This window comes from Microcaecilia unicolor, chromosome 3 (genome assembly GCF_901765095.1).
Source record: "Microcaecilia unicolor chromosome 3, aMicUni1.1, whole genome shotgun sequence".
In the NCBI taxonomy this organism is placed as follows: Eukaryota; Metazoa; Chordata; class Amphibia; order Gymnophiona; family Siphonopidae; genus Microcaecilia; species Microcaecilia unicolor.
The window spans coordinates 305,704,432-305,717,016 of record NC_044033.1 but is presented as its reverse complement, the minus strand read 5'-3'; the positions used below and the strand labels follow the sequence as shown (position 1 = coordinate 305,717,016).

Here is a 12,585-nt window from a genome sequence, read left to right as displayed (position 1 = left end):
CATTGGGATATGAGAATAATTTATTGGTAGGAGATATAAATTTGCATTTAGAGCAGACATCAGATTCTAAAGTATCAGACCTATTGGATTTCCTGTCATCTTTAGGATTTACTTGTGCAGGTGCAAGATGTTCTCATGAAAAGGGCCATCTATTGGACTTAGTGGCTTGTTCATGTTCACAGAATTCCTTTATTTCAAACACTTTATGTGACTGTGTCCCCTGGTCTGATCATTACCTCTTTGAACTAACTTTAAATTGGAAAGATTACAAATTGTTGTCTAATCTACATTTTAAACAGAGGGTTAGTTCTAGAGGTAAAACTGTTTCATTGGAATTCTGGAAAAAAGTGGACAATGTATTGTAAGATGGTGTTAAGAGTAAGGTATAGATTGAGTACAGGGGACAATCTTCTAAGAGTGTGCTCGATGAAATGGCCCCTTTGAGAGTGAAGAGTAAGATTATTCAGTAAGGAATTACTTTTGTTAAGAAAGGAATGTAGGCTGGAAAAGCATTGGAAGAAAAATCCTACAATGGAAAATAGGATACTTTGGAGATCAAAGATTAGGGAATATAAACAGTCTGTGATTGCAACTAAAAGGGATTATTTCTCAAAACTAATTCAACCAGATCAATTAGGTTCTTCCAAACTTTTCAACCTTAAACATTCACTTACATCCTTTACGGACAGTATGGAGAATTATGATGCCTCTTCTGCAACCATGTTTGCACTTTATTTTAAGGCCAAGGTAGATAAAATTAGAGATTCATTGAGTGGTAAGGGGGATATTTATGAATATCAGGGATATCAGACCATCAATTATTTAAGAAGTTCTTAAAGACATTCCTATTTACGAAAGCCTACTCCATACCAAACTCCTCCATTTGACTCTCCCGCTGTTGTTTGAAGTGGGACTCTAACCCTATTGCACTTGTTGGACAGTTTTTCCTTCCCTTGTCTTTTCTGTGAATTCATCCCAGCTCTGTCATCCTATGTTTATACCTTTCTTTTATTGTAATTTTTCTTGAACTACTGTACGCCACATTGTGCCTGCGCTTGTGGGAAAATGCGGGATAGAAATGCACTAAAATGAATAAATAAATAAATATCTTTTTATTGATCCCTCTGAAATTCCAGCAGATAGGGTTTGGGATGTTTTTAAGTTTATTTCACCAAATGAAACCTTAAGACTCCTGAAGAAATATGCTAGTTCTCATTGTTCATTGTATATATGTCTTGCTTATTTGTTAAGATCACCTAGTTTACTGTTTGTGAATTTATTAACAGATTAGCTTAATTTACAACTTCAAAGTCAGAGATAGTGCTTACTCCTATTTTGAAAAATCCAAAGGGGATATGCAGGAACTGTCTAATTATAGACTGGTGGCATCAATTCCTCTATTGGTTAAACTGATGAAGGGTTGGGTCACGGAACAATTGGTTAATTATTTGGAGAAATTTCAAAAATTGCATCAGTCACAGTCTGGCTTTCGGAAGGTTTTAGCATGGAAACCTCCTTATTTCACTGCTTACTCCCCTTTGTCCTCTACCCTGTTTAATATCTTGATGCAACCATTAGCAAAAAGTCTAGAGAACTCAAAAATCCAGTCCTTTATATATGCAGATGACATTACTATGATATTGCCTTTCATTACTGACAACATAGGACATGAGTCTACTCTTTGTGGTTGTTTAGATTTAGTCAATTCTTGGGTTTCCACTTATAAACTGAAGCTTAATAATGAGAAAACAAAGTTTTTATGGTTCAGTCCACCATTACCTTTGAGTGATATGATGTTACAAGTTAAATTTTCAGATAAAACTGGATGTCTCTGGGAATTCTGGGAATTGAGGTGGATAGTCAATTATCTATAGGAACTCAGGTTCATAAGGTGGTAAGAGATTCTTTTCTGTTATCAAAGAAATTAAGAATTATTCAGAAAATTTTTGATTCGTCTGTCTTTAGATTGCTGCTTCAGGTTTTGATATTTTCAGAACTGGACTGTTGTAACTATATTGGTTGCACAAAGTTGCTGAAGTCTAAATTATGAGTACAGAATGCAGCAACAAGAGGAAAAGGGAAATGGGACTTGATATACCGCCTTTCTGTGGTATTTTGCAACTACATTCAAAGCGGTTTACATATATACAGGTATTTATTTTGTACCTGGGGCAATGGAGGGTTAAGTGACTTGCCCACAGTCACAAGGAGCTGCAGTGGGAATCGAACCCAATTCCCCAGGATCAAAGTCCGCTGCACTAACCACTAGGCAGACAAATATGATCATTTTACTCCTTTGTTATTCCTTTTGCATTGTTTACCATTGGAGGCAAAATTTCAAATTAAAGTATCAGCTTTGACCTATCAAGCATTGTATGGATCATCTCCTACTTATTTAGGTTTTTCATCTTCTTTTTTTCTAAATGATTTTATTTCTATATGTACGAGAAATCAATTTTTACTAAAATTTCCCTCATTTTGCCATGTAAAGTCAAAGAGGATTTTTCAATCTATTTTTTCCTATTAGGCTGCACAGTTTTGGAATTCTCTTCCTACATTTCTTTTTAAGAAATGTTACTAATTTGTGGTAATGGTGTATTGGTGTGCGCTCGGGGTGGGACTATCGCCACCAGCTGCATTGGGCCAGCAGTAGTCCTGAAAGAGCTAGTGGTAAGCCCGCATGCTCTGTAAAAGGGCCCCCTCAAATTGGAATTAGATGTCCAAGTTGGGACTCATCAGTTCCACTAGTATCAATGGGTTATGTCATGGAATAGCATCATAAACATTAATGGGCTGGAACATAAATGTCTGTGGGGTCCTTTTACTAAGCCGCAGTACAAAGTGGCCTGCGGAAGTGTGGGCATGTGTTTTGGGTACGTGCTGGTCCATTTTTTACCATGGCTGGAGAAAGGGCTTTTTTTTTAATGGGCTGAAAAATAGGCATGCCCTGAAATTAAAACTAGCATGCACCTATATATGACCTGAGCCCTTACCGCCACCCACGCGCTACTTACACAGTAACCATACAGCATGTGCCAACTACTGATTACCGCCGGGAACGTCCCCTCAGTACAAAATAGAAAATTATTTTCTACCGTGGGTTTCGGCTCGCGCCAAACTCAGAATTATAGCCAGGTGCACACGCTATCCCAGCAGTAGTGTCAATTTGGTGCTTGCTACATGCATATTAGCCCTTCTGAGCCTTAGTAAAAGGGCCCTATAAACATTTATTTTTCCTAAAGCTGTCACAGAGCCCGATAGAAAGAACATCCTAGTCAGGACATCGCATATGAACATCCATTTCGCATGTATTTTAGAACAGGATGGTGCTGGCTACATCCAGCATGAGCATCCATTTTACAAATTGAAATGAATGAACGTAGATGTCTCTGCCACAGCATAGAAACATTCATATTATTATATGGTCGTATAGCTCTCCATGTGGAGGAGTGTTCTAATGGTTAGAGCAGAGGGTTCTGGTTCAAATCCCACTGCAGCCCATTGTAATTTTTTTTTCTTTCTTCGAAATTGTGAGCCTTCCAGAGACAAAAACAAAAATTCTACTGTGACTTCCCTTACTCCTTCCAGTGGAGATCTGCTCAGTCGTAGTACCTTTCTGTAGCATGGACTGGCCAAGTACCAGGTCTGAATCAGTGGCGTAGCCAGACCTGACATTTTGGGTGGGCCCAGAGCTAATATGGGTGGGCACTATATGTATATATAAGTGAGAGTAGCATTTCTTGAGATACAACTAAATAATGCCTAAAAGCGCGCTTGATGAAGGATTTCTAATAAACAGTCTGCCCAACAGCTGTCCAGCATCAATATAAACCACATACATACTCAAAGCCTATGTAGCAAACTTTAACAACACCAATTCTGAACACACAAATACTAATAACAGTACCTTTAAAAAGGCAGCAGTGAATAACAGCAATACGCGTCTCACTGGAAAAGTCAGACTACTCAGATTGATATAGATCCCAACACAAACCACATGCCAGAAGAATCACTTTGGTCACATGCAGAACACAGACCAACCCTCATCAATTGCCCAGCATCAGCTCTGTCCTTCCCTACCCCTCCATTGCTCCCTGTAGCCCGACATCAGTCCTACCCTTCCCTTCCCTACTCACCTCATCCATCCTTATAACCTGGCATTAGTCCTACCCTTCCTTTCCTACCCCCCCCCCCCCCATCCATCCATCCCCGTAGCTTGGCATCAGCCCTTCCTTTCTCTACACTACCCCCCATATATCCCTATAACCTGGCATCAGCCCTCCCCTTCCTCACATCCACCCCGTACCTAGGCATCAGCCCCACCCTACCCCCCACCCCTCCCTGTAGCCTAGTGTCAGCCCTGTCCTACCCCCTACTCATCCCACCATTATGATGTTAAAAAAAAAAGCATTTACAATTGTATTACCTGTAGTGCTGGGCTGGGCTGGGCTGAGAAAGGCAGGGACAAATCAAACTCGGGTATACATGTTAAGTATCACATACCATGTAAAATGAGTTTATCTTGCTGGGCAGACTGGATAGAGCCTACCAGTCTTTATCTATGGTCATTAACTATGTTACTTTATAACACCAGGCTTCCCAAAGGCAGATTACAGAAACAATTAAGATGAATAGTTAAGATCAAGAAATAGAATATTCTCACTGAAACTTTGCCATCTGTATTGTATAGAACAGCGTAGATAAATGAGCACAAAATACAAAGATTATCACTGCTATTTCTACCAGCTATAATAATTTTTAAGCTGTTTTACTGATGTTCAATTTTTATTTTATATTTAAATCTAGATATAGGAAGGTTTGAAATAAATTAAAAAGCTGTTAAATAAGTAAAAAAGAAAAATAATCCCACCTCCACCTTTTAAGGCACTGCCTAATGACTATCCAACTGAAACTGTTTTAGACTTTTTACAGATGGACTACACATTTATTTTGAAAAATGTTTTGCTAAAGTCCGTATAATGGACTAGATAGGAATACCCCATCTCCTGTTTTCTTCAACCTCCTTGTCCTGTCCTGTGCTGTGGACGGGTTGGATGATAGCTCCTGCAAGTGCCGCGAAGGTGGAACCCAGCAGCCTACAAAGTCAGCAAGCCAGAGCACACACAACATGTGCCGTGGGAACGGTCCCTTACCTTAGCTCTACTACAGCCATGGCGCCAGCCCAGCAGTCAAAGAAGAAAGAAGAACAGGAGTCAGCTTTGCACAGCCAATGAAGGTGAAGCGCCGCTGCTGCCGAACTGGGCTGCTGCAGCGAGTGTAGCCTGCAACACACACCGGACCTCTCCCCCCCCCCCCCCCCCCCCCCCCCCCCGTGCTGCCAGTGCCTGCACTGCCAAGAGAAGGAGCAGAACGTTGTCGAGAGAGCTCATCTCAGCCACAGCGGCCTTGTGTGGTAAGCTACTTTACTACTACACAAGGCCGCTGCAGCTGAGCTCTCTGGACGACGTTCTGCGCCTTCTCTTGGCTTCAAGCAGTGTAGGCAGCACAGTGAGGGGATGGGAGACAGGAGACTGGGAGTGCGCGGACAGCAGGCGGCTGAGTGGGCTGACAAGCGGCAAGCAGGCAACGCCGCCAACCATCTCCAAATCCGATCCGGGCAGCGTTTGGAAGTGGTACCGCGTGCGCTTCAGGAACTAAACTAGCGATGAATGCGCATAGGCGCCGTTTTTTCCATCCCCCCTAGCTACGCCTACGCCATGCACTGAACTGAAAGAAGGCTGTGCAGCACTCTCACTGCAGCCTAACTGGCACCTAGAAGACCAGCACCGGATTGGAGGAGCAGGACAAATTGGGGTGGGCCTGAGATGTGATTGGGTGGGCCTGGGCCCATCCAGGCCCACCTGTAGCTACGCCCCTGGTCTGAATACAGATATCCATCTTTTTAGATATGGACATCCCTTCCCCTTCTGAAATCTGAGTGGACATCCATATTACTACTACTACTATTACTACTTATCATTTCTATAGCACTACTAGACGTACGCAGCGCTGTACACTTGAACATGAAGAGACAGTCCCTGCTCGACAGAGCTTACAATCTAATTAGGACAGACAAACAGGACAAACAAGAGATAAGGGAATATTAAATGAGGATGATAAAATAAGGGTTCTGAACAAGTGAATAAGGGTTAGGAGTTAAAAGCAGAATCAAAAAGGTGGGCTTTTAGCTTAGATTTGAAGACGGCCAGATATGGAGCTTGACCTACAAGCTCAGGAAGTGTATTCCAGGCATATGGTGCAACAAGATAAAAGGAATGGAGTCTAGAGTTAGCAGTGAAGGAGAAGGGTGCAGATAAGAGAGATTTACCCAGTGAACGGAGTTCCCGGGGAGGAATGTACGGAGAGATGAGAGTGGAGAGGTACTGAGGACCTGCAGAGTGAATGCACTTGTAGATCAAAAAGAGGAGTTTGAACTGTATGCGGAAACGGATAGGAAGCCAGTGAAGTGACTTGAGGAGAGGGCTAATATGAGCATTATGACACTGGTGGAATATTAGTCGTGCAGCAGAATTTTGAACAGATTGAAGAGGAGAGAGATGGCGAAGTGGGAGACCTGTGAGAAGCAAGTTGCAATAGTCTAAGCGAGAGGTGATAAGAGTGTGGATGAGGGTTCTGGTGGTGTGCTCAGAAAGAAAAGTGCAAATTTTGGTGATATTATAGAGAAAGAAACGACAGGTTTTAGCAGTCTGCTGAATATGTGCAGAGAAGGAGAGGGAGGAGTCGAAGATGACCCCATGGTTACGAGCTGAAGAGACAGGAAGGATGAGAGTGTTATCCACAGAAATAGAGAATGGGGGAGGAGGAGAGGTTGGTTTAGGGGGAAAGTTTAGAAGCTCAGTCTTGGTCATGTTTAGTTTCAGATGGCGTTGAGACATCCTGGCAGCAATGTCAGACAGGCAGGCTGATACTTTGGCCTGGATTTCGGCTGAGATTTCTGGTGTGGAGAAGTAGATCTGGGAATCATCAGCATAAAGATGATACTAAAAACCATAGGATGAGATCAGAGTACCAAGGGAAGAAGTATAGATGGAGAAAAGAAGAGGTCCCAGGACAGATCCCAACTGTACACCAACTGACAGTGGGATAGAAGTCGAGGAGGATCCACTAGAGTATACACTAAAGGTATGCTGGGAGAGATAAGAAGAAAACCAAGAAAGAACAGAGCCCTGAAATCCAAGTGAGGACAGCGTATCAAGGAGTAGGCTGTGATCAACAGTGTCAAAAGCAGAAGATAGATCGAGAAGGATGAGGATAGAATAGAGACCTTTGGAACTGACCAGGAACAGATCATTAGAGACTTTAGCAAGCGCTGTTTCAGTTGAATGAAAGGGGAGAAAAAAAGCAGATCAAAAAAGACAAAAAAATAGAACAGGAGGGTAACAGAAGAAGTGGTTTATTACAAGTTACCCGACGTGGCCACGTTTCGCCCTCAGGCTGCGTCAGGGGTAAAAAAAACTACAAAATAAAAATACATAATGAATAAAACATAAACATCACATTGTATATTTGATAATAAAACATCTAAAAACACTATCACATCATATAAAATAAAAACAGATCAAATCTAAAAACTTAATACAATAAAATATAATATCAAATCAATATCAGTTAAAAACATTCAGATTAAATATGCATGCAATAAAATAATAATTTTAATACAAGACATGATATCAACAAAAAATAATAATATCAACACTAAATGTATATCAACAGAACTGCATAAGACAGATAGGTGGAGATATACAACACTAAAATAACTGAATGACCGTACATACTAAATATCACCTACCTAATAGGGGTAAAAAGCAAAGTGAACCCCTAAAAGTAGTCATACAACCACCTAAAAAAATACAAAATAAAATAAATAAATAAAATCTCACAGTGCTTTTCTGGCGCTCTAACTCCCTTGTTTTTGGTCTGTTTTGGGTTGTCTTCCGCCTTTTTTTGTGTTTTGTTTTGTCTTCACGGGAGATTTGGACTTCTCTTTTTGTATGCGATAGTTGGAAGGACAGGTAGGGTCCAATGAAGGTTTTTTAAGGAGTGGTGTGACTACGGCATGTTTGAAGGCATCAGGAACAGTTGCAGTGAACAGTGAAGGATTGAGGATATGACAGATAAAAGGGATGACAGTAGGAGAGATAGTGTTAAGTAGATGGGTGGGAATAGGATCAGAGGAACAGGTAGTTAGTTTCGAGGAAGAAATAAGTTGTGTAGTTTCCTCTTCAGTGATTTCAGAAAAGGAAGAAAAAGAGGCAGGGGTTGGAGGACTGAGAGAATGGACTAAGGGAAGGAGAGGTGGAGGTGACCTGGTTGAGAATTCAAGTTTAATCTTGTGAACCTTATCATGAAAGTACTCAGCCAGCGTCTGGGGGGGAAGTAAAGGGGGGGTTGGAGATGAAGGCACTTTGAGGAGAGAGTTCAGTGTGGCAAAGAGACGTCGAGGGTTTGAGCCAAGAGAATTTGTCAACTGGATATAATAGTCTTGTTTGGCAAGTAAAAGAGCAGACTGGAAGGAGGTCAGCAAGAATTTGAAATGTATGAAGTCAGCATGGGCACGGGATTTCAGCCAAAGGCGTTCGGCAGAGCAGGCACAGGAACGTAGGTAGTGGATTCTAGAGGTCAGCCAAGGCTGGGATTTAGTACATTTTACAGAACGGGGAATGGGAGGAGTGAGAGTATCCAGAGCAGACGAGAGAATAGTATTATAGGAAGAGACAGCCTCATTGACAGACTTGGATAACATAGTGGTAGAGAAGAGATTTGAAACACTGGAGGACAGAGTAGAAGGGTCAATAGCCTGAAGATTCCTAAATGTATTGGTTAAGATTGGACGGGACTGGGGAGGAGGGTGTTTAAGTGTGAAAGTTATCAGATGATGGTCAGAGAGGGGAAGAGTTGAGGCACGGAAACTGGAGCGTGAGCAGTTATTGTGGCCCCTCCCTAGTCCTGCCCAAATATGACCACACCCCTTGTCATATGGATGTATTAAGTGTTAGATGCCCATATCTTAGCTTTATAAATTCAGGATTTGGATGTCCATGCAATATGGATGTCTAAATGCTAGTTTTCAGACAGCCAAAACATGAATAGAACTTCTGAAATAAGGGCCTTTGTCCGTTTGGCTTGCATGGGGGACATTGAGCACTGGGGGGTTAAGGGAGCAACCCCCCTTTTCCCTGTAGTGGAGCACCGCTCAATAGGAGCACTTCTCTGAAATGTAGACATCCTAGGGAGCAGATGTAAACCCCAACATCAATCTGTTAGGACACAGACATTCATTCCCCTTCTGAAATGGGAATAAAAGTTTATTTTTTAGGTGTGTCCTAGTCCTGGCCAGTTTTAGACATAGATATCTCAGCTTTGTCAAAGTGGAACATAGACATTTATGCAAAATAAATGTTTAAGTGCTGGTTTATGCATGTCAAAAATAGAAATGGCACTTCTAAAATAAGCACCATAGTTACAGTGATCATAATGTTCTAACATTGTTACATTACAGAGATTTCAAAGCTATAAAATTATTAATTTTCCCCTGTTATTCAGCAGTAGACAAATGCTACACCCTTAATTTTCAAAACTAGATTATCATCCTTTTTTTAAAGTACAAAATGATGTTAACTGTTCCTTAAGAATGTGGCTAATGTTTGGGTGGCTTTCTTTTCGGGTGAAACAATATTGTACATTTCTGTAGAAATCCAATGAGTAAACCAAAAGAGAAAAAAGAAAAACCCTGCAAAATTGTTCCAGTGATTTAGAGGATGGTGTAATAAAGGTACACTAAAATTACTTCTGATGTAGGAAGGGTTTTAGTGTGCCAAAAATGTGTACTAATAAAATGGAAATGGCCTGCATGTAGAATTACTATTAAAAAAAAGTAGCAAGATGTTTTAATTCACATTTAACACAGATTTTTTTAATTTTTTTTTCATTTGCTTTTATAACATTTTCAATTCAAAGACAACTTTGAAAAGGAAATCTAGAAATATTACACATGCTAATTAACATCATTAGCCAAAGTGTCTAAAGAAATAATTTACTAAAACATAATCCACTAGCTAGAAGAAGGGAGTAAAGGAAAAACTCCATAGCCAAATGGAGACCAAAAGCAATTTAAACTAAAGAAAAAAGAGCAGATACCTGTTGCTTATCATAATATGACCTACATTACTAGGAAGCAGCTGAGGATGCCATAGAGACCCCATTTCCCTCTAAGAAAAACTATAATTGAACTGGCTCATATAAAAAAAATATATCTGTTACCCTGATAGGTATAGTCAAGCAGTTGTTTCACAAGGAGCTGTATATCAATTACGTTTTTCCTGTAAATGTTTGATTACCTATCAGGGTAACAGATTTTTTTTTTTTTAGCAGAGCCTTAGAGGTATTGTCTACAACATATCTATCTTATATGGCACCCGGGGCGGAGCACGCATACACATACCCCCTCCAAGCAAGGAGGTGCATAAAACGGGTGCGTGCTTAAGGCTCTGCTAGTCCCCTGCCCCCTCAGACGTTAACTTCCTGTTCCGGAGCAGGGGACAGGCAGAGTTGACAGCATGCGCCTGCTCCGTACACCCCCTTGCTGCTGCCACGAGGGTATAGTAAAGGTCTTAACTTCTTTACTTGTGTGGAACATATGAAACTTATAAGAGCCATCCACAGACCCCAGGTATAGAGACTTCGGCTTGTGAGAACCTCCATGTCTGGGACCCATACACATGGGAACTGCAGTTCCAAGATCCCTCCACACTCCATCTCTCCTCCTCCCCCATCTTTCAGGCCCCTCATAGGCTCCTTCAGTCTTTATTGCCACACATTTTTAAAATGGCAGTTCTTCAACTGAAGTCAGTGACTTTATTTATTTAAACTATTTATTATCCACACACTCCAAACGTACTTGGTGGCGAACAAATCAACATACGTGTAGGCTCATTTTCAAAGGACATAGGCTTACACAGTTACATGGGTTACTATAGTAAAATATAATAAATATACATTATACCACAACATGACAAAAAACACATAAACTGTACTCACTTAACAGTAAATATAATGCCCCGTCTCGAAGATATCCCTACTCAAAATATGTCACAGATATAATATTATTTCACTCATTACATGTGCTCCTTAAGCTAACCTCCAAAGGCTTGTTGAAACAAAAATGTTTTCAAATTTATCCTCCTGTTTACTAAGCTGCGCAGCAAAGCCGACACAGCCCAGCCAACACAGCCCATTTTGCAACGAATTCCAGAGTTTAATTACACATTGGTTTTAACCAAATTGGCAGGCCCTAGAGAAAACAGCTAAAAATGGTAAGTTTAGGGGGTTGTAAAGGGTGAGTGGGTTAGTGAGTGGATAGGGTTTGAATTGGGTGTTCTTTAGTCCCAGGGCAGAAATGACCCTGAAAACCAAGGTGTGATTTACTGAATCTAGTCCTATGTGTATAATCTAATTCTATGTGTGCACTGGTAATAAAGGTTTTTAGCACAGTAGTAAGAAAATGTATGCTAATTTTCACACAGATTTGTTTTTTAGTACTGCTTTAATACTTTACTGTCTGGGACAACATCTCACCTAGCATAGCTTTTAATAACAATGCATTTTGCATCTTCTGCTTTAGTAACCCTGTTTTCTCTCCTGTAGTTTATTCAAATAGGGTGAGGAAGTCAGAGCTTTGAATGAAGACAAGACTCAGCGGCAGCAGTCTCAGGGAAGCACTGACACAAACGGCACGCAGTGAGGCTCTATGGCACTTCCCTCCCTGGATAATGGATTCCACATTAAAGCCATTCCAAAATGTTACCTTTTTATTTTTATTTTTTTTTAACTTACTTTCTCAGTATTGTCATTGCTACTGTTGTGTATGGATGTGAGTGTATAGGCGTATGCTTTCCTAAGCAATGCATCATTTACGTTACCAGCAGCCACCAGTGGAAAACAGTCAACTGAGGAAATGTCAGCACATAACACAGAAATGCCTGTCCACCCCGTCCAGCTACAAGGAAAGCACAAAAAGAATTCATAAGCACCAAGAACTTGCTCACAGCCACTTATCCCATTTTATGGAGTATCTCAGATGTGCATATGAAACTCAGATTGAAACAGTGCTATGAGTTTCGCACAGTTGGCTTTGCCTCAAATCGTGAACATTCTGACACTTTCAGGCAGGTGTATATGTATATATATATAGGAGGTTTGCTTCTTTATTATATCATATATTCCTAGTGGTACTGCAATTTCCCTTTGCCTAGACAGTAACTCTGAACCCTCTCATGGAGGCACACCGAGGCAGTTGGGTTTTCAGGATTACTGCAATGACTATGCATGACATTGGTTTGCATACAGTGAGTGGCATTTCATGCATATTCATTATGGCAGTCCTGAAAACCTGACTAGCTAGGTGTGCCTCCAGGAAAGGGTTGAGAAGCACTGACTTAGACAGTTCTCTTTTTTTTTCTTATATGATTCCCAGAATTGTGCTCCATAGACTGAAACTACTAGTTGTTCTGTTACCTTCACGGCACCTTTATCAGCCCAATATCTCAGTCCATTTGCCACCTTTTT

General features: G+C 40.9%; 1 protein-coding gene across 2 annotated transcripts in view; it reads left to right on the top strand.

Annotated features, from left to right (window-relative positions):
* Nucleotides 1–11,801, top strand: part of SLC4A8 (solute carrier family 4 member 8) — a 492,841-nt gene extending 481,040 nt beyond the window's left edge. For both annotated transcript variants that reach the window (XM_030198274.1, XM_030198272.1), the window contains exon 25: nucleotides 11,665–11,801. In XM_030198274.1, coding sequence (XP_030054134.1) covers nucleotides 11,665–11,677 — 13 coding nt within the window. In that variant the 3' untranslated portion in view covers nucleotides 11,678–11,801. The remainder of the gene's footprint in view (nucleotides 1–11,664) is intronic.
* Nucleotides 11,802–12,585: the final 784 nt, after the last annotated feature.